Raw genomic sequence first — 22,181 nt, 5'->3', positions numbered from 1 at the left:
AGCCCGCTCGCCAAGCAGGCAGGCAGCAGAGTCCCGGGAGCCAGGTTGGGATGTCCCTGCTCGTCACAGGAGTCAGGATGCAAAGAGGGACCCGCCTTACCCAAGAGTCACATCACACCTCATCTACCACCACACTTCCTGCTACCACTACCCGGGGGGAAGTTCTGTACCTGAGAGGACGCTGATCTTCTGGGCCACAACAGTTAGTTTTCCCTCCGAGCCTAAGAGGAGAGACAGCGAAGATTCACATCTGCCACATTTCCCAAAGGGGTGGGTAATGCAGTCATGTGTGTGAGATACAGTTTCTGATTCCAGAAGGAGCCTTTCTATTGTGAAGCTGGATTTAAAATAATATTTACTAGCTTCCCCCCACCAAATAAAAAAGCAGTATGTTCTTACAGAAAACCTGAAGACATTATCAACATTTTGGTGTACTTCCCTCTAGTTTGTTTTCCGCTATGCACACAATAACGCATACACTTAACATATAAGTGAGATTGCTCCGCCGACGCTGGCCTGCACGCGCTTCTGTTCCTTCACACACGGACACTCTACCTGCACATCCTTCTGGCCGCATGGCCGAGCCACCAGCAGACTTGGAGCACCAAGTCCCAGGCAGACCCCAGTGTACGGGGAAGGCCAGGGACCATACCTCGGCCATCCCCACAACCACAAAGGCTTGCTCACCTCCAAGGACAGCAAACAGGTGCCTCGTCAGGGCTTCCATCGCAGAAGAGTCGCTGCACTGGTGAGCCAGGTTCCGCAGGGCCAGCACGGCTTCGTCCATCAGGCGGGGACTGTTGGATTTCAGTTGACCTGGACACACAGAAAGCTGCTGCTCAGAAGCTGCCAAGAGCTGAGAATGCGGGCTTTCATCTTTGTCTTTGCAATGCTCCCAACTCTTCAATCCTAGCTCTATGTTCTAATTATAAAGGATCTCAGGGAAGAAACTACGCAAATATAGTTTAGGTTAAAGCCTAATCTATAACCGGAGAAGTCCCCTACTGTTTTCTACAATTAACGGGAGCCATACCACCGAAACTCAAGGTACCATTCTCAGCGCTGGAGAGGGGTCGGGATACTCACTAGCCAGTCCTTTCACGATGTCCAGGGCATACTGGCTGAGGTCGAGAGTCACTGATGCCAGGAGACTGGAAATAGCTAAGTGAGACAGAAAGCACTGACCATGTCCGTTTCAGGCATAATGCCCATCTGTGCCCTACTGCCCACAAATGCCGTCAGGCCCGCTATCTAGCCACACAGAACCATGGCCACTCTTTACATGGTCACGAGTGGTCACACCTTTGTCCCAAAGGTCTGCTGTAAAGCTGTGCACGGCTCCATCCCAATCAGCAAAAACGTCCCTCCAATATTCCACATACACCTTTTACCAAGATCAAATACCATGTTTCCCCGAAAATAAGACCTAGCCAGAAAATCACCTCTAATGTGTCCTTTGGAGCAAAAATTAATATAAGACCCGGTCTTATTTTTACTATAAGACCTGGTCTTTTATAAGACCGGCTATAATTAATATAATACTGGTCAGCACAAACCCCCGCACATGCGAGTCTTCCTGCCGCTGCCCACCTCACAGCAGCCAGGCCTCGCTCACTAGTGCATTCCCAAAGAGTGATCTTACATAAGACTCAGGCTTAATATTAATTTTTGCTCCAAAAGATGCATTAGAGCTGAATGTCCAGCCAGGTCTTATTTTCAGGGAAACACAGTCAGGACAGAGACTCAACCCTCAGATCTTATGGTTTTAAGTGCCACCTCCATGCCAAGTTCAAACTACCCAGAGCACAGGCTCTGAACTTGAATGGTCTCCAGAAGGTTCTTGGACCTCTACAATTGTATGTCGTATTCTAAGCTGCTACACTTTTGTGCATTCTTCCAGAGAGAGGGCCCATGACTTCCAGCATATTCTAAAAGGGTTCCTGATCTCTCCCCCAAAGTCCCACTGAGATAAACAGTGACTACATCCCTCACTCCCATCCCCAGTGCTTCCTGCTGCCAATATCGGGATGCTGCTTATCAGGCAACTCGTCTCCCTCCCACTGTCCCGTGTGGCAGCAACTTACTTTCAATAACATTCTCTGGACTCCTCAGTAAGGACTTCTGGATGGTGGGCAGGACCAAATCCTTAAATTCCGAGTGGGACATATATCGGAGCAGAGGGGCACAGTTATCCTATAAAGAGAAAGGAGTCAGGCCCCCAGCCCTCCTGGGAACAGACCCAAGAATAAAGCACAGTTCCGAGTCACGAATTTAACGTGGATTGAACTTGTCCAGGTGAGTAAGGCCCACATCTCACTCACCAGCAGATACTTCTGAGGCTTTACTTTGCTCATCAGGATGTTCTTCACATAAAAATCCAGCAGGGCACTCTAGAGAAATCGAAGATCTGGTTAGACCTTGACGTTCTGAAGCACCTCATCGCTGGCCTAAGAGATCCCTCTAGTGGGAGGGCCTCCAAAAAATACAAAACATTGCTCCAAATTTCAGTGTCAAGCACAGAGGTCCCACTGATCATGCCAATCCCCATTTAAAAACCTTCCACAGCTTTCCATTGCTCTTGGGATCAAGTCCAAGGTCCTTGGCACAGCTCAAGGCCTGCCTACTCCCTGGCCGGCTGCATCTCACACCTCCCTGACCCACTCGCACTACTCGAATCCCACTCACCTCCTCTACATTCCTGCCCAAAAGGCTCCTCCTCACCTCTTGACCTTGCTAACGCCCTTTAGGTTCCTTCATGAGAGATGACCCATAACCGAAGGCAGGTCCCCGGTTACAGAATGCCATGGCTTCTTGCACTCTTCCTTTGTCGTGCTTACCGGGTATAATTAGGGCAGGGATCACAGCTGCCTTGCTCACTAGTGCATCCCCAACACCTGGCACAGTGCTTGGCACGTGACAGCTGCTCAACTGCAGGACAGCAAATGACCGCACAAACAGGCAAACTAGCATCTCAGTAACTACGCCAGGATTCACCTCAAGCCAGAGGTGGAGTGAAAACGTTCCAGATCCCCAAAGTTCATGTATCATGGCAAGAGGCTGCGATCCCAAGTGAGAAACCCAACAAGCTGCAGGTGAGGCCAGGCTCACGCCAGGGCCCCCTCTTCTCCCCTCCCGCGAGTCCACCTGCCTTGTGCTGGTTGACCACGTCCAGCTCCTTCTGGCTCGTGCAGAACTGGACCAGCAGCCCCAACAGGCCTGCATAGCTCTGGCTGGGCTCTAGGCTGAGAATGGCCGACAAGTACTGTTCCACCAGCCCGGGGTTCTGAGGAGGAAAACGTATAGCTTGCGTATCAGACAGCAGGGGCGACGGTGAGGAAGAAGCCATGCCACCACACCCTGCTGCCTCCTGTCACCTCTCTCCACAGCTTGGTGAGCTTCTTCACGGCACCATCCACGGCGTGCTTGTGGGAGCCGCCCAGCACCTCCAGCAGGAGCAGGCACTGCACCTCCACCTGCCAGGATCAGGAGAGGCTCAGGTGAGGGCATGAGAGGGGCGTGGAGGTCCCGTGGCCCTCGCGGCCTGCCCACGGCCTGCCCACGGCCTTCGTCAGGCCCGCCAGAACCTGGGCTCATCTCCACTCAGCTCCGGCCCGACCCTTCCCTCCACCCCGCCCAGTTAGCCCATCCTGCAATTACATCTGTTCACTCAGACACTTCACTAATAAATGTTTCTTGAACACCTACTAAGGGTCAGACAATGAAAACACATGGAGAACAAGAGACGTGATCCCTGCTTTCATGTACCTTGCAGCCCAGAGGAAGAAAAACGTATTAAATAAACACACAAATGAATATATAACTCCAGAGAGGTTAAGTTCCACGCAGGAAAAGGACAAGCATTCCCTTTCATTTCTTTCTTTATCTGCCTTGACTTTTCCTCCGTTAATTCCACAAATACTTACTGAACACTGACTAAACAGCAAGCGCAATGCTAGGCACTGTGGGTACAGAAGAGAAGACGGGTGGAATGAGCCGGGCCTGTGTGGAGCTCACTGCCCAACCCAGAGTGACGCACATAATAGGTGCTCAACTAAAAAACCTCAGACAGACTTGATATGCCACAGACGCCCAAGGTTAGTGGTGAGCAGTGGGAATGACCACCCTGAGAAAAAGGGCATGCTTAAGAAGTCTGCTGAATTCCACGTGCATGTGTACAAAATGGCATATGTAGACGATTTATTGCAATGCTTTTTATAATAAAAGATTGTAAACAATATAAATGCCCATCAATAGGGGACTACTTATATATACCGCGGTTCATTCACTCAAAGGATTAGTAAACAGTCATACAGAACAAGAAACTCGATGCACTACTCTAGAACAAATTCCAAGACTGGTTAAAGAAAAAAAAAACAAGGTGAAAGAAAAAAGTAGGTATGGTACACTACCATTTGTATAAAAAAACCTATTTGGTCATATATAAGGAGACTATAGCTACACACGGAAGAAACTAGTAATAGAGGGGTCCTAGGTGGTAAGGACAGGGGTGGGAATGAAACAAGTATATCCTTCTACAACTGTTGAATTTTAAATTGTTTATTTTTAATTAAAATAATTTTTAATGTTAATTAAAACACTAAGCTTGCTGATCATGCACTCAGAACTCTATTGCTGTTCCTTCTTTCTGGAATGTGCTAACCCTTGATCTGGGCTTGGTGTATTCTCTCACATCCTGCAGGTCTCTGCACAAATGATACCTCCTCTGTGAGGCCTTCCGCCCACCATGACCTTCCAGCACACTCTCTCTATCCTCCTACCTGCTTGTCTGTCTGCAGCATGACTTTACGTCTCATCATTTATTTGTGGACCTGTTTGTTGTCCACCGTCTCCATAGGAGTGTAAGCTCCCTAAGAACAAGGGCCTGTGTCTTCTCTGCTTTGGCCCCAGGGCCTGGCATGTGGGATGGCCCTCAACAAATATTTGAGCAACTGAATTAACTACAACTTATATGTAGCAATGAGCAAAGGATTCAAGATACAGAAAAAACCAACATGGTCTCAAGTTCCAGACGCATTCTGTCCCATAAATAAAACACTCTGGTGTGGACCTCCCACTCAGGAACCCACAGGATACTTACTTACCTCGGACAATGGTTATAAAAACTCACTGGCGATGAGCCAGAGGGAGCCCGTGATGAACCATCTTATGAGGAGGCCTTTTGTTAACAATGAAACCTGCATTTTAAAGGGAGTTCGATTCCAGCATATCCACTACCCACGAGGGTTCAGTGTTCTTGTCCTTTAATCAATCACCGATGGCCATTCCATCGTCATCCCTAGATGTGTCCTGGGTAAGCTCCCAAGGACGAGGCCATCAATATGTCTTACTACTGGCTGCTTCAGGGAGAGGTGCTTCTGGTTTTCTGAGGCCTTTCTCTCCTCACAATTTGCCTGCACGGCCCTCTTTGAGTTTCTACAGTCCTTTCACACCTCGTCTCGGCCCATCTTCCTGACAATTCTTGGAGGTGGACAGGGGAGATGAGGACACAGCTCAGAAGCAGTCAGCCAAATCTCACGGCCAAGTTCCAGGCCCACACCAAGATCCTCAGACTCCTTTTCACTAAGCCACAGGACGTTCCTCTTACCCACCACTAAGCACACCTAGACATCCAAAAGGGCCGCCCAACCTGGCCTAGTGGCCATCTCAGCTTAGTGGAAGGCAAGGCAGGGGAAGTGGGAGGAGTCAGCGTAGAATGGGAGGAGAGAATTTAAGGACCAAAACACGAGGCCTGAGTTGTATTCTGTGAGCTGGTTCAACACTGAAATCCAAGCACAGGGAAAGGAGTGAAAAGCTGGAAAAAAACCAAAATGCTTCCTTTACTTCGGTGTGTTTTCCAGATTACCTGTTTTCTGGCCTGTCACGTCTTCCACAGTCACCATGAAGGCAGGGACCACGTGTCCTTGCTCATCACCGTAACCCCAGTGCCGAGCCCCATGCCTGACACTGAGCAGCTCAAAGATAGTTGATAAATCGATGAACGTTACTATGTTGCACTCATGCCCACCCAGCAAAGTCACACACCTTGAGACCTGGCACCGAGAAGAGCCCTTGGCACAGAGAAGGTGCCTGAACATGTCCCAACTCTGCAGAGAGCTGACCATCACTACTCCAAAGACCCGAGGAACCTACCAGTTTGTTCCAGATGTCTCCCTGCCGCTTGGTTCTCGAAGGAAAGACAATGCGCACCAGAAGGCAGGTCCAGGACAGGGCCAGCAGGGCGGCCGAGCCGCTGCTCTTACTGCAGAGGGCAGGGAGGGCAGGCGAGAGGTGAGGGCAGAGCTGCAGCCTCCATCTTAAAGACACATGGTCACCGCAAGGCCCTGCACGGGACGTAGGACCCTCCTGTGACCTACACCTGGGCAGACCTTGGAACCAGCTCCCCAGAAATCATCTGTGACAATTCAGGACAAGGAATGCAGGCCTCACCAGCTAAACTGCCATCTCGTGGCACTCACAGCTATAGAGACAAAAACAAAGACAGCTCCTCCCATTCACTGCCTGGTGGGCAACTGCTTTCCCCTCAAAACAGCCTGCCACCCTGGCTCCTCCCTCCATTCGGAAGGCAAACTGGGCGCCATTCTGAGTTGCCCAGGGAAAGAGTCGGGCATGCTCAGAGCGACTCAGTACAGCTCACCGGCACCGGATTCTCCCGAGTGGGACGCCACCAACCCCCAGCGGGCCACCACCTTTACATCTCACCTGGGGACACCTGCTTTGGAGCCAATGCCTGAAGACTGCAGAGAGTGCAGAAGGTTCTTAGCAGTGGCTTCTGGCTGGGCCTCAGCCAGCTGCTGGATGGCTGCCTGCAGGGCCCTGCGGGAGGCTGCATCTCTAGAGGGAAGAAAGGAGAGAAGGGGGAACCGTGGACGTGGTGCAAAGGCAAGAAGGCTCAGGCCAATGCTGGTCTCCTCAGGAAAATCGGGCTGCACTGTATTCCAGGGCATCACAGATGATGCGATTAGGAAATAAGTAGATAAATCCACCTCCGGGAATTCTGGAAGTAGCTAATGAGGGCAAATGAGCCATGAAGGGTGTAAGGGCAACACCAAGGCCAAGCGCTTTCACAAGCATGACTGATGACAGCATACGGCCTGAGCACTCACGGCGTGACAGGCCCTGTTCTGCCACGTCACACTTACTAACCACCACCTATCAGGTAGCTGATAGCATCACGCCCAGTCTGCAGATGCGGAAACTGAGGCACAGAGAGGTTAAGTAACTTGCCCAGGATCCAACAGCTAGGATGTGACATGGCCCAGGTTTGGACCCAGGCAGTCAGGCTCCAAAGCCTGGGCTCGAACCACCTCTCTGCACCAAGTGTTCCGACACTGGGCCTTTGGTTGGGACTCACCTGTATCGATGCAGAGTCAAGCAGAACAACTTGCAGAGCCCCTTCACTGCTCCCTCTGGCAGATCTGAAAGCAAAGGTCACCCAGCGATCAGTCAATAAGAGCTGCTTCGTGAGCATCTGCTTCAGCCAGGCACTGTCAGACATGCTCTCTGCCCACTGCACGTGCCCCATTTGTTTGACAGACAATTGCCAAGAGGAAAAAGCAATGGCAAAACAGGACTCTCGGAAAACACCTGGTATAGAAAAGCTCTCAGGTGGACAACTGTTACATGAATGAAACTAAGGCAATACAATGGCCTCAAAATTTAACGTGCTGTCGAGTGTGGTGCTGGCATGCTGGGACTATTCTGCTTCTTGATCTGGACGCACAGGTGTGTTTGCACCTGTGAGTGCAAACATCCAGTGAGCTGTTTGCAGGCATCCAGTGAGCTGTTCCCTTATATGTGCACTTTTCTTTATGTATAGTCTAATAAATGGTTCTAAAACCTAGGACCAAAATTTAAGTACTATGAGGATCGGAAAAGGAAGAACACCTGTACCTTGAGTGGTTTCTGAAGGTTTTAAGGACACAGACGCTTGGCCTGATAGATAGATTAGGAGGCTATGGGAAAATGGAAAGAGAGGGACATCCATGCCATGTGGTGTTAACGTGAGCAAAAGTGCAGGGGTAAGAATGCATAATGCCTTTTCAAGACACACGAGGAGGAATAATAAAACCCTCACAGGCTGCCAGGCCAGGCTCTAAGCAGTTCCCACACATTAACTCATTTAATCCCCAGGAGGTGGGTTCTGTGATTGAGCATATTTTAAGATGAAGAAACCGAGGCCCAGGAAACCGAGCAGGCCAGCTGAGTGAAAGAGAAACTTTGGTTGAACAATAATGCTCCGTATTGGACAGCCAGACTGAAGCACGCAGACAAAAGGGAGAAGGTCTGAGGAGGGAAATGTACGCTGCAGTATAGGACAGACTAACGTGGAAGGCAGTGTCAGCAGGAGGGCTGGCACAGTGCCTCACCACGAAGGGCTGGCACAGTGCCTCACCACGAAGGGCTGGCACAGTGCCTCACATTTCAGGCACCACCTGATGGAAGGGAAGTGAAGGAGGGGCAGGGACCCAGTTCCCCCAGGGCCCAGGACCCTGGATCGGTCCACTGGATTGGGGCTATTGCAGTAACCGAGGAAAAGAGTAACTGAGGTCAGAGACAGGTTGTAGCTAAGAGAACAGTACTAATAACAGCTCGTATACACCTAAGCTCACCAGAGCCCGGCACTGTGTTAAGCACCGTCCATCATGCTCTCACTTACTCCTCCCACCAACCCCGGGAGGGAGGCTCCGCTGCTATCTCCATGCTCACAGCAGGTCAGGCTCAGACAGCTTAAGCAGCTTACAGGTCTCGCAGCCTGTAAGGGGCAAAGCCATGGCTAGAATGCAAGCCCGTCTGACCCAGAGCCGAGCCCTTCATCACTGACTGCTAATTAGACCCTGTAACTGGGAAGATTAGGCACAGGAGATGCTGCAACAGCGAGACTCAGGGTTCAGGTACATAAAGGCAGGAAGGAGGTGAGCATCAGCGAGGTCACAGGGCCAGGCTGGGCCGAGCCATGTGGACCGCGTGCATCTAGGGTTAGACAGCTCTAAGGTTTTCAACTCCTCAGCCTGGCTGAAAACATCTCACCCCACCTTTGGTGAACGCACTTGGTTATCTGCTACCCTAACAAAAGGAGGGGCCACAATAATGACCACTGTGCGAATTGGAAAACTGAGAACTAACAACTTCACGAGGGGGTGGTTACCTTCCCACAGTCAGCTAGCACGTCAAAGGCTACCAACATTTTACAAACAGAATTCGCCCTGAATTGTAGAATTTCAGGGTGACTGAAGAGTAAAATCTCGCTGAAAAGGTCTGGAGGGGTTCATAAACTTCACCCATGCAAGTCAAACTCCTTACTCCATAAAATGGGGGAAAGTGTAGTATTCAGCAGTCATTTAGCAGGGAGTCAACCATTATAGTTCAGGTGTGTATAGCTAGTAACTGGTTACATGGCAGCCTTTTCTAGAACCCTGTTGAGAAAAGTGACCAGAAAGACTTTTGATGGTGCCATAAAAGTCAGACACTAAAGCATTAACACATGGGAGAATCTCTTAGAAGCTCACAAAGAGCAATTTACTTCATTTACACACAACTTTAACAAGCTTGGGTATGTTACCAGGCAACAGTAGATCAGAAGCAGCAAACGAGAACTTGAGTGAAAGACTGGTAGAAATTAGGCTCTTGACTAATAAGAGGTGAAAGCTGAAAGAAAGGGAGACCCAACTCTACACAGCCATGGTTCTCGACCGTCAGCGAACAATGGAATAACTGAGAGGGCTTGTTACAACACAGATGCTGGGCTCCAGCCCCAGGATTTCGAAATCAGAGCTGCTGGGGTGGAGCTGAGAATTTGTATCTCAGGGTCTGAGGTGATGCTGGCACTGCCGGCCTAAGGACCCCACTGTGAAAACTGCTGCCACACAGCAAAAACACACCAAAAAGAAACTCAAAAACTAATTTATTAGATGCCAGCAAACTAGTTTTACACATCCCAACAGGTCACAGGGATAACCCTCAGTTATGGTCCAAAATCAGAATGACAGTATGTGCTCAGCATTTCCTAAAATGTGTTCCCCAGACCCTAAACAGGTTTTAAACAAAGAGAGGTTCAAGGAACACATGGGATTAAAGAAAGCTCACTAAAATTAAAACACCTTCCTGGTATATGTTGTGACTCTTCCAGAGGACACTGGAAAATATGGCATCTCCTAGACGTATCTCACCTTGGAGTCCTTTACTGGCCAATCACAGTTACCATCTTGCTGACTTCCATGAAAGAGAGACTGGGAAAAATCATGCCCCAAGTCAGAAAGAAAATGTTTTTGCACCAGTAAATTACTTAAGAAAGACTGTTGGTATCTTTTAGAACTGTTTCCAATCAAAAAGGTTAAAACTGTAAAAAGCTTTGGCACCTAAATGGATAAACTCTCTAATCCATCTATTACAATGCAGATTATAACGAGCAAATACAGAACGCGAAGGTAGAAGTTGTTGCGAGGGGAAAAGAAGGCGATGGTCCTAAACAGAAAACACAATGTATTGTGAAATGAAATCGTCTCTAGGCCATATGGATGGAAAACAAATACCTTTTCCAGCAACACATTTCCCCAGTTCACTGAGGATTTCTCTCCGTTCCTTCACACTGGCTGTTGTCACCTTCCCTGCAAAACGCTTTAGTGTCTCAGAAACCTGTGAAGACCAAACCCACAGAGAAAATGTCACCAGTCAGACTACAAAACAATGAGTGTGTATGCGCCGGGAAGGGAGATGCAAAATTGTGACAAGCTCTGGAACCCAGGGTTTCTCAACCTCCGCACTACTGACAATTAAGGCCAGAAAACTCTGTTGTGGGATCTATCTTTATAGATTGAGGCCAGCGCTCCTGGCCTCTACCCACTAGATACCAGTAGCAGCATTCCACTCCTTCCACCCCAGATGTAACGATCCAAATTGTCTCCAGATGTCATCAAATGTCTCCTGGGGGGCAAAATCACCCCAAGTTGAGATGTGCTGCTTTAACCTAACCCATCAACTAGCAATATACCTTACTACTTACATTTTGGCAAAAAGAGGCAAGACAAAAGGCAAAACCTTAGGACAGGAAAAAAATGAATTCGGGATTATGCAAATTCTAGTGAAGACCTACTACGTGCCATGAATGTTCCCTTTATATTATCTCATGTAAACCTCCCCAAAGGGGAATGTCAGTACTCTGGCAAGTCAATAGCATAGCACAAGAAGAAAAGGTGAGATTGAATCCCAGCTCTGCCTCTTACTACCTGGGGACACTCAAATTATGTCATCTCTTTGATCATCAGTTTCCCCATGGATACAGCGTAGATCCTAGTACCTACCTCACGACTGTTATGGCTCATATGACTATATATACGTGAGATCATGTATGCAGAGCATTTACTCTCATCCCGGGGACAAAGTCAGCTACTGCTACCAACTAGCCTTTGAGGTCGGCAGCAGCATCCCCATCTTACAGGTGACGAAGGAACTAACTCCAAGAGGGGAAGCCATTGCTCACACAGCACCTGCATTTCCGAAACTAAACCTGAAACCTGTATGTCTGTAAACTGATGCTAGCAAGTCTTCAGTTTTCAACCACCATCCAAGTTACCACAGCTGCATCCCCCACGCAGAGAGAAGGGCAATTTGCAAAAATTCCTGAATCTGCGCCTGAGCAATATTCTACAAACTACAAAGTGGGCAGGTCATGGATACACGAGTAGAACAGGGCATAACAAGGTGAAGTAACTAACACACCGGTGCCGTCATCTTTTTCTTTTGAGTGTATTTCACAGACAGGCCTTACTAGTAAAATAAGATTCAAGGGTACATAGAGAAATAAAATGCTGTTTTTCTTCTACTTAAATCCCTGATATAATTCTATTGGCAATGAACAAACTCATGTCCAAAACTGTCTTCTACATAAATGATTTAGTTTTAATATGTATTGTCTTTTGTCTTTATAGTCATATAAGCATATAATTAAAGAATCAAAGTCAAAGAGTTCTGGGAACTTTGCTATAAAAACCAGTCCCCTGCCCTTACTCCCCAAAGGCAACCTCTTTCACGAATTCTAGCTGATTATTTTGGTACTTATCTCCGTATCTCTAAATAATTTGTGGGGCTATTTGCTGATTTTTCAGTATTGCCTTTCCACCATAGCGCTTTCCTTCTCCAAGCCCACCACACACCCTCCCCACTTCCCCAATATAATTCCTCAGCTTCATAATACGGGCTCACTAGTCAGTGTTTACATTACATGAAAATAGTATTCAACTTCCGTTTAATAAACTGTGTTTACTGTTCTGCAGAGCTTTTTAATGAACCCTGGACTTAATCTTTGCCCTTTGCCACCTCACCTCCCTTTGTTTTACCTGTTCTAATGAGTAATTCAATCCTAAACTTTTTGCCTCGTGTCTAAATCTCAATACATTTGGGAAGATCAGGTATTCTACCAAATTCCATCTTCCTAAAGAAGGCTCTCGCAACGCCTTCTGACCGGCCCCAATTTGGTAGCTCATCCTCCATAGCTGCCTCGCAGTTTTATCACCCTGAAAATGTAATCGTTCTTGTGTTTGGGCGAAACACATGCTCCCTTTTGTGAAGTCCTTGCAAGTTTGAAAATGTTCTAGCCTCACACTTGATTTAAGTTAGTCTAGATACAGAATTCTAGGTTGAAATCATTTTCCTTCAAAAGACTGGAGACATTTCTCCACCGAGTTCCAGCTTTCAGTGTTAAGTCCAACACCATTCCAATTCTTGATCCTTGTATGAGACCTGATTTTTCTCCCTGGAAGTTTCTAGGATCTTCTCTTTGTATCCAGGGTTCTAAAATTTCACATGAATGTGCTTTGTTGTGAGTCTATTTTCATCCACTGGGCCGAGCATTTTTTGGTCTGGAACACAGTTCAGGAAACGTTTCTGGAATCATTTTCTTGATGATTTCCTTGGCTATTGGACCTCTTGCACTAGTCCGCCCAGTGATCCCGTTTTACACTCTCAAGACAGAAAACATCCAGTCCTTTGTCAAGGTGGAGAAAGAAAGCTGGGGGGTCTGACTGCATCTGAAAAAGGCTTTCAACTAATTCTCTTAATTTAGCCCCACCCACTCATCCTTACTCCCAGAGGTTAGCTGATACCCCCCTTTCCCATCTGTCAGAGATTCCAAAATGTAAATCCGGTTGGTTCACAGCTTTCTTAAATGTTGCCTTAGGACTCATATTCCTCCTGTCTGCTAAATCCTTTCCCACTCATCACTTTCTAGCTTCTAAAAGTTAGCTGCTGTTTTCTATTCCTTATTCTCCCAACCCTTGTGGGACTTTTTTAAACCCTTTACTAGTTTTCCTGAAATTTGAAGAGACAGCAAAAGTACACCAAGTATACAATCTACCCTCTACCTAGAATTCCCACACAGCTGTCTTTCCACGATAATATTAAATTCCTGTCTATAGTTTCCGTCACAAAAATGAAAGAGCTTTTCAGCTTCAAGGCTCTTTTCTTTCTTAATCAGAAAATGAATGTTACCCACTTGAGACCCTGTCAGAACAACACTGAGAATGAGCACACTAAGATCCTTCAGAAAAGTCATGGGTTGGTGGGATCAGATGCAAACAGCTTTCAAGTTCACAGGTTTCTCTCCAGAGTAGCACTGTCCACTAGAACTTTCTGTGATGAGGGACATGTTCTTTTGCACTACCCAATACAGTAACCACTAGCCGCATGCGGCTACCCGTGCACTGAAATGTGGCTAGTGCAAATCAATTTTTAATTTCATTAATTGTAACTAACTTAAGTAGCTGTTTGGCTATTAATTAGCCACATGGCTAGTGGCTACCATATTGAACACAGCTCTAGAGATACTTGTTTTTGCACTTGAGTATTAATGTTAAACATCTAATATGTGTTCCCCCCAACTCCTTTAGAAATACCCAACAGACTAAGGTTTCCAAATAACACAACTTGAAACAAAATACCAGGCTCTTGCACAGGATACGTTCAATAAGTATCCTTTGAACGTTCCGGTTAAGTGGTCACTCTGGCACCAGGGCCACCATATCATAATGAATTCATCTCCTCACCTTGCAGACCCAAGGGAGCCAAGCTGTCCTTTAGACACCTGCTTCTTTTTCCCTTAATATTGTATTTTCGCTCTAAAACACAACTACAAACGAGGCTGAAACAAAAAGGTTTCCCCACGTCCTCCCCTGAACTACAAGGTACCCACAGGTAACACTCGAGGATGAGAAAACTCTTCTTAGGTAGTATTTTTCATCTAACCTTGGACCTACGAATAACAAGCAACTTACGAGGAGCCCCACTCTAGCCCATTCAATCCTCACAACAACCCTATCGGATCGGTATTATTTTAACCTCATTTAATAGATGAAAAGACAGACTTGGCGAAGGTAAGTCACTGGCCAAGACTCTCAGAAATCGACGAGCTGGGAGTCAAACTCGATCGGTATGAATCCAAAGACTATGCTGTAAGTCCCTGCACGTAGTAGGTGCTCCAAAAACATTTGCTGAATGTTAAGTTTAAGAAAGACTTGGTGTTGGCCGGGCTCACTGCCGGTGGCTTGGCAGAAATGAACCAGAGTCTCGGAAAGGGGAGCTTCTGCTACTCCAGGGCCGGGAAGGGCCTCGATGGGCTCCACCTGCCGAAGCCGAGGCCGGAGACCCTGACTCGAGCCCAGGGTCGGTCTGAGCCCCCCGGGCCAGGGGCCGGGCCGGACCCGCAACCGGAGCTGTGAGGAACCGGCCCGAGGCAGCCTCGACGCTGCGCCCTCCACAGCTGCCGCCCCCCGAATCTCTAGACTAGCGGCACGAGGGGTCCGGCCCGGCGGCCGCCGTCCGCGCCCACTCGCCGGCCGCGTTGGCCCCACAGCTGCCCGCCTCACCTGCGTGTCCGCCGCCATCCTACCGGCGCTGACACCGGAACCGCTTCCGGAGTGCTTCCGGGTCACAGCGCGGGCCCACGCGGCAGGGCGAGGCCAGGAGTGCGCTGGGGCCAGGGCCTGGCGCCCCCGGGCGGGACGGCGGTCACTGCCGCACCCCCGGGCTTGGAGGCGGACAGCTGGTTCCATTGCCTGGCCCGGCGCCGGGGACGATCAAGGCTTCCTCCCCAGGACCCGCTCTTCAGCCCCGGGATCCCGGTGCCCTTCTCAGCCAGGCTTCGTGGGAAACGAGTCTCTTGGGGATTTGTAACGCAGTGAGACCGCCCTGCATCCTCCAATTCACTGGAGTCCGCAGGTTCAGCCCGGACTCCCCCACGTGGGACCTTCATGAGCGAAAACCGTTCTTTACAGAAATGTGGCGTTTCCTAGATGGCAGGAACTGAGCTAGGAAAAGGGAGACAGCGAACTACGTAGTGTCTTGTCCCCAAAGAATCTGTAACACGATGTAGGAGTTAGAAAACAAGGGTAATACGGCTGTCAGGGAAGGATTCAGGAACTCCGAGGAGCCTGCCCTGGAGAAATGCTGGATGCTCCAGGCTGACAGCTTAACCCACGGCTAGAGGGTGGCAGGCTGGAGGAAGGAAAAGGCCCTCAGGGTTCAGAGTTGTCTGAATTTTATTGTGTGCAGATCTGTCAACTCTATTCCAGACTAGAGAAAGGGGTCGGCACAGCTTAGTTGCTGGCCTTCTATTAACGGCTTTCAAACTTTTGACCAGAGACCTAGTTTCAAGAAATATATTTACATCATGACCCAGTACAGATTTGTAAGACAACACCCACCCTCCTTTCAGCAATCAGATGTTTTCTCTGTAAGTGGTCACCACCTACTCATGAATTGGAGCACTATCGTTTAGAAAACTCTGGCATTCATTGAGTGATTATCTCAACTCACACTAAACCTACCTCAAGTATCTTAGACCCACAGGCTAGTGGGCAAGTGGCCACAGAAGTAAGAATTCTGGTATAATAAAAAGACAGTTAAAGCTGGGCCTAGTGAAAGTATCAGATGCTAGAAAAGTACTTCACTTACAAAGAGGACCCAAATGTCAACACCAAAAAAAACTCTAGGATTTTACCATGGCTTTATAGTTTCTCGCATACACCAATATGGTAAACCTCAAAATATACAAAATGAAGAAAGAGTCCAGAAACTTTTAAGAGAAGTATGCCTTTATTTTCCTTGTTTCACAAATAAAGTTGGCTGTGTTGGTTGCTTTTTGGGCATTAGTCAAAGAGACCAAATCCCATATCCTCGTCCGACTCCTCCGACTCTTCCTTTGCTTCAACCTTGGCTGGGGCGGCAGCAGCAGCAGGAGCGGCAGTGGTGGCAGCGGCCACAGGGGCAGCAGCCACAAATGCAGAGGGATCAGCCAAGAAGGCCTTGACCTGAAGCGACAGGGAAAAGTTCATGGTCAAACCAGTCATCCACAGCCCCTACTACCCACAGCCCGTCAGCCTTTGCAGAGCTCTAGTTTAATAACCAACAACTTCCAAGCCAGTAAAGCCTTCTCTAGAAGTGACGAGGGAGGGCAACACCTTGGGTATGGCCTGGTGAGCTTCGGCCCAACTCTAACCCCTTAACTAACCCCTCTTAGGGCCGCTTGTCATTTCTAAAGTCAAGGACACACCTCCCCTGCCCCCCTCCCACTTCTCAAGTCTACTTTTAAAAACGTATCTGCCATGTAAATTATGACCATAAGAGCACTCACTCAAGCAGGCTGTCCTTTATCTCCCTTTCAGGCCAAGCCCACTGTGGTCCTGGTAGGTTTCTTACCTTTTCAGCAAGTGGGAAGGTGTAATCAGTCTCCACAGACAAAGCCAGCACCCGCTTGTATCCATTGATGATAGAATGGGGTACTGATGCAACAGTTGGGTAACCAATCTGCAGGCACACGCTGGCAACATTGCGGACACCCTGTGGAGGGAGGGAAAAATACATGTTAGGTGATATCGTAGAGAAAATACAGTGAAGTCCAAGCAAAGCTCAATGGCAGACAAGACTTGCTAGGTGAGCATCTCACACAGGACACTTCCCCTCACACCAAATGCTTCTCACAGGGCAATTCAGACCCAGTAATTTATTCCCGACATGGGTATTCCCTATACCACCATAATGATGGTGTTTACTTCAAAAGTCACCATGTTGTTGTGAAGAAAATATAAATTGTTCACTTAACTGTTGAGTTCCATGAGAGAAAAATGTTAAACCCCAGATGGGAATTTTTTATCCACTAGTGTGATTTCCATAAAGTAGTGAGAGTAAACCTCATGTTTTGTCGCAGGTCCTAGACTAACCCTCACTATGTGGCCAGTAATGTTCTAAGGCTTTGTCCTCATTCATTCATTCATCTTCAACAATCTTATAGTTATTGCCATTTGACAGACGAGGAAACTGAGGTAGGCAGATTAAACAACTGTCCTTGGTTACACAAGCTGCTTTCAACTACATGGCCAGGATTCAGTCTGAAGCTAGACACGTTCTCAACCATTAATGTAAGAAGGGCCTGGAATGGGCGCCGTGTACCTCCAGGAAGCGGGCATGCAGAGTTTCCTCTGTGATGTCAAGCACTTCCGGGTTGTAGATGCTGCCATTGTCAAACACCTGCTGGATGATCAGCCCGAAGGAGAAGGGGGAGATGTTGAGCATGTTCAGCAGGGTGGCTTCGCTGGCTCCCACTTTGTCTCCAGTCTTAATCAGCTGCACATCACTCTGAAGAACAAGGTAACAGTCGGCAGTTAACACCCAAACATCCAGCAGATCCATGGCCACCCAGGGGAGCCCCCACTACCGGCCTGACTAGCACTGGTAAGCCAGGTTCCACTCACCAGGATTTCAATGGTGCCCCTGGAGATTTTAGTGGTGATGCCTAAAGCCTGGAAGAAGGAGGTCTTCTCGGGCCCCAGACCAGTGTTCTGGGCTGGCACAGTGACTTCACAAGGAGCAATGGCCCCAGCACGGGCAGCAGCTGGCACCTTAACAAAAACAAGAAACGTTGAGAAGTCTTCTCTCCACAAATACATCCTGAGCGTGGTCAGTTTTGCCTTTAAGGAACGCAAATGGATAAGGTCTCTTAGGCCGACCTGTTTCTCCTCTTACCTTATTGGCCAGCAGCATGTCTCTGATCTCAGTGAGGTCCTCCTTGGTGAACACAAAGCCTACATTCCCCCGGATATGAGGCAACAGTCTACAAAGAGAAGTTTACAGAGAGACGGTCACCTTTCAGCCGCATTCTTCTCCAGGAAAAGGGAGAAGGGCACAGAGGAGGAAAGACAAAGATGCCCAAAGAATGAACTGACTTCTCCAGAGCCGGGTTGTTTTCCAGGTGCCCTCGGATGGCCTTACGCATCATGGTGTTCTTGCCCATCAGCACCACCGCCTTCCCGCGCAGGGACATGCGGATCTGCTGCATCTGCTTGGAGCCCACATTGTCCGCTCCCACAATGAAGCATTTTGGATAATCATCCAGAAGTTGCTATGAAAACAAGCCAGAAACAAGCAAAGTTTAACGGAAGGGAAAAGGGGGGGGGGGGATCAGGAGAACCCAAACCCCCCAATAGCTGGTTTCCACCTCATCCCCCTCCTCCTATGCTTTGGAAGTGACTGAGAGATTGGGCCCATTCCTCCCACTAGGAGCCAGCTGAGTTGTAGCACTGCCAGATTTGTCCAAGACTTGCTTGCTGAGTATGAATGGTGAAAATTGGATTCACACGTTCAATCAAAAAAGTTTAATTTTTTTTCTTTTTTCCCGTTTATTGGGGTGACAATTGTTAGTAAAATTACATAGATTTCAGGTGTACAATTCTGTATTACATCATCTATAAATCCCATTGTGTGTTCACCACCCAGTCAGTTCTCCTTCCATCACCATATATTTGATAAAGTTTTTTAATTCCTGATTCACTAAAATGGCTGAGTTAACAGAAAACAAAACCTCTTCCAAGTAAGGTTAGATTTACAGCATTCGAAACACAACATAAAGCAAATAGAACAAAGAGCGTTACTTGAAGTATTTAGTTTGTGGTTATGCTTGTACATTTCTGTTGAGCACTGTGTCTGAAAACCTCCATGATAAATAAGGGAGGACTTAAGACAAAGCTCCACAATGCAGCCTAATGCACGAAGAACAGCATGGTCAGAATTTCTGGGCAGGGTAGACCCACATCAAGGCCTTCCTGAAGATTAACATTAATTGGACACTGGGTTTCTTGACTGACGAGACCTAAATATGCCACAACTTGTTTTATGAGTCACTCATTGCCTCAGACCTTCTCCAAAGATGGAGACAGGAGTAAAAGTACAATGAGCGATATCTGGAAGCCAGACAAACCACGGTACAAATGCTATCATCTTAGGAGCCACTTAACCCACCTGAACCTGTTTACCTGCACCAATTGGGCAAGGGGACCATACGTCTCAGGAAATTTTAAGATTGAGATTTGCCTGAAATGACTTAACTCAGCAGGTGATACCTAGTATGCGCTTGGCACATGACAGCTGATTGTCCCAACGTGTTAGAGCTGAGGGCCGAGGTGGCTTAATGGGCGGCCGCGACCCACCCCGCACTTACGATGATCTTAAGGAAGTAGTTGGACTTCCAGGTCGCCCTGTCTTCCCTGGGCATCACGGCGGTGCGTCAGGGATTGCCACGCAGGGTTTAAAGACGATGTCACTGAGGAGAGAAAGGGTACTCAGACACCCAACACCCGTCCCCACCGCCCCGCCAGGCTCCAAGACCGCGGCCTACGCCGAGCAGGCCACGCGTGAGCGCCCGCTGGCCTGGCCTGGGGCTGCCGCCGCCTCTCGGGGAGCGCGAGCCGCCGCCGAGGCCCCAGGCCGAACAGGCCTGAATTGCGCGGCCCACAAGTCGCCCCCACCAAAGACACCCATTTTTCCTGCCGCCAGTTCCCCGGACCACTCGGCGGCCGCACGAACCTCCCACGAGGACGCCTGGCGAGAGGAAGGCCGCACGCCGGCGCGCAACTTTTATATGTGGACGAACCGGCCAATCATAAGGCGCGGACAGCGCCCCGGTCTATTGGCTGGCGCCGACTCTTGTCTCGCACAGCAGACCTGATAGAGACATCCATTGGGTGATATCGCTGCCACTCCAGCCTACGGGAAACCGCCTCTAAATAAGGAAGTTAAGGATGGGCTGTTTTGTGTCGGAGAAGCTTTCTCAGAGCTGCTTCCCTCTGCTGGGCTGGAGCTGCTTTTGTGTAGGCGCTGGAGTTTGTGAACTACGGGTAAACCGTTGCCCCACCACCTGTGCATGTCGCAAAATAAAGAGGATGACGTGGAACTAAGAAATAATTGCACATGCTTTACAAACAGAATGGTCTCTTGTCTCCTCTACAGTTTGTTTTTCGAAGCCCCGCCAAAACAGAAGGACCCTTTAAAACCTAAGTCGGATCATTTCCTCTGAGAATCTGCTGAGAATTCTTCAAAGGCTCTCCTTTCCCTCAAAGTAAAAAGCCGAAAACTTAAACTACCTACAAAGCCCTACATGATCTGCTCCCCAACTCTACCCCTACAATCTCTTCTCCTATTTTTCTACCGACTCGTTCTCTTCCAGCCAGACGATGCGTCTGCCCGCTTTAGGGCTATTGCACTAGCTCGTCCCTCTTCCTGGAAGGCTCCTTGCTGCTTTAACGCCTCCATTTAGTCTTGGCTTAAATATCACCTGCGCAACGAGGCCTACCCTGATTACCCTATTTAAAATTACAAAAACGTTAAAATAAAAAATAATCCAGGTCCGACCTGGTGGCTCAGGCGGTTAGAGCTCCATTGCTCCTAACTCCGAAGGCTGCCGGTTGGATTCCCACATGGGCCAGTGGGCTCTCAACCACAAGGTTGCCAGTTCAATTCCTCCAGTACGGCAAGGGATGGTGGGCAGCGCCCCCTGCAACTAGCAACAGCAACTGGACCTGGAGCTGAGTGAGCTGCGCCCTCCACAACTAAGACTGAAAGGACAACTTGACTTGGAAAAAAATAATAATAATCCTTTCCCACTCCCCACTTACTCTATTTCTTCCGTAGCACCTACCTCTTGTAACACACTATATAATTTGTTTATTACATTGTTGTTTGTCCCTGCAAGAATGCAAGCTCCACAAGGCAGAAATTTTTGCCTTGTGCCTAGCACATAGTAGACATATAATAAATATTTGTTGAATGAATGAATGAATGCAGGGTTTGCAGTCAGATGACCTGGATCCATATCCTAGCTCTGCGACCTGCTATCTATGTCATCTTGGGAAGTGGTCTCTCCTTGCAGACACTCTGCTTCCCTTTTCTTAGCCGTAAAACAGGGACTGTATCCACATTCTCGAGTTGTTATAAGGATTCCATGAGATATGTGTTAAGATTAACACAGTTCCTGGAATGCAGGAGGAAGTCACTAAATGTTAGCTTCTTTTATCATACATTCATTCAACGTCTATTTGAACAATCGTGGTATATCAATACATTTTTAAGAATGAGCTTAGACCCTAGGGCAGAAGGGTTTCTCCCTATCTCTACCCTTTGCACTTGACCAAGTTAGAAATCTCTGTATTTTGTGTTAAAGGCTCCAAGTGCCTCTGATGATGAATGGGTTTCCAGAACTGCTGGAGTGGATTACTGCTAAGATCCCTTTTTGATGACAAGGCATTACTGCACGCTCAGTATTGTGCCAGGCACTTTGTGCACATGGACCGCTGTTAATCTTTGCAACCATCACCTGAGGAGGTAGTTTTAGTACTTCCTTTTTAGTATTTCCAATGAGAAAATTCACACAGAGGTTAAATAATTTGCCCAAGTCCCTCAGTCAGTAAATGATAGCTTCAAAACTGAAATCTCGGAGCAAGTTCAAAGCCCATGGGCCTCACTATGCTGGAGTCCCTTCCAAACGCTGAGAGTGTCTCCCCCTAAATGCATTTGCCAAGTATACACATACTCACGTGGTACCTTTTCAAGGATATCCCTGCTCTGATGATATAAATATCATCTCTAATTGTAGTACATCAATATAATGGAATACTATGGAACCATTAAAAAATGATGCAGCTGTCTATTTATTGACACGGGAAAATACTCACAGAGTACCCGTGAGTGAAAAAGCAAATTACCAGGAAGTGTACCATATCCATTTCTATAAATAAAATAAATCCGACAGGGGCTGTTAAGAATAAACCAAGTACTTATCTTTGGGTGAGGGTTAAAGGTAATTTTCACTTCTGAGGTCACTGGGAAATGGGCAGGGTTCAGAC

General features: G+C 48.1%; 2 protein-coding genes across 2 annotated transcripts in view; both read right to left on the bottom strand.

The window, feature by feature from the left end:
* The window catches only part of GCN1 (GCN1 activator of EIF2AK4), a 53,652-nt gene extending 38,637 nt beyond the window's left edge, over nt 1–15,015 (bottom strand). Inside the window, exons 1-12 of the mRNA XM_019727839.3 lie at nt 14,877–15,015; nt 10,551–10,653; nt 7,373–7,436; nt 6,721–6,852; nt 6,151–6,259; nt 3,375–3,473; nt 3,149–3,283; nt 2,322–2,390; nt 2,085–2,193; nt 1,087–1,161; nt 688–816; nt 171–221 (exon numbers count right to left, since the gene is read on the bottom strand). Of these exons, the coding sequence (XP_019583398.3) occupies nt 171–221; nt 688–816; nt 1,087–1,161; nt 2,085–2,193; nt 2,322–2,390; nt 3,149–3,283; nt 3,375–3,473; nt 6,151–6,259; nt 6,721–6,852; nt 7,373–7,436; nt 10,551–10,653; nt 14,877–14,894 (1,093 nt within the window). The 5' untranslated portion in view covers nt 14,895–15,015. The remainder of the gene's footprint in view (nt 1–170; nt 222–687; nt 817–1,086; nt 1,162–2,084; nt 2,194–2,321; nt 2,391–3,148; nt 3,284–3,374; nt 3,474–6,150; nt 6,260–6,720; nt 6,853–7,372; nt 7,437–10,550; nt 10,654–14,876) is intronic.
* Nucleotides 15,016–16,085: 1,070 nt separating this feature from the next.
* On the bottom strand, nt 16,086–19,659 carry RPLP0 (ribosomal protein lateral stalk subunit P0). Its single transcript, XM_019727840.3, has 7 exons — nt 19,502–19,659; nt 18,231–18,406; nt 18,031–18,118; nt 17,760–17,906; nt 17,458–17,643; nt 16,708–16,848; nt 16,086–16,319 (listed from the first exon to the last, which is right to left on the bottom strand). Exons 1-7 carry the CDS (start codon nt 19,553–19,555, stop codon nt 16,158–16,160), a joined length of 954 nt encoding a protein of 317 aa, XP_019583399.1. The 5' UTR covers nt 19,556–19,659; the 3' UTR covers nt 16,086–16,157.
* Between the last annotated feature and the right edge of the window lie 2,522 nt (nt 19,660–22,181).

This window comes from Rhinolophus sinicus, chromosome 9, assembly GCF_057876585.1.
Source record: "Rhinolophus sinicus isolate RSI-liver-muscle chromosome 9, RSI-T2T, whole genome shotgun sequence".
Classification (NCBI taxonomy): domain Eukaryota; kingdom Metazoa; phylum Chordata; class Mammalia; order Chiroptera; family Rhinolophidae; genus Rhinolophus; species Rhinolophus sinicus.
The sequence above is the reverse complement of the archived record's forward strand: the minus strand, read 5'-3'. Positions and strand labels throughout refer to the sequence as shown.

Bases quoted from the DNA above. Each gene is read 5' to 3' on its own strand.
- RPLP0 (XM_019727840.3), bottom strand. From the start codon at position 19,555: ATGCCCAGGGAAGACAGGGCGACCTGGAAGTCCAACTACTTCCTTAAG. The intron at 17,644-17,759 runs GTGAGTGGAACC...CTTGTTCTTCAG, and splicing joins GGGGCACCATTGAAATCCTG to AGTGATGTGCAGCTGATTAA. The intron at 16,320-16,707 runs GTAAGAAACCTA...CTGTCGCTTCAG, and splicing joins CCTTCCCACTTGCTGAAAAG to GTCAAGGCCTTCTTGGCTGA.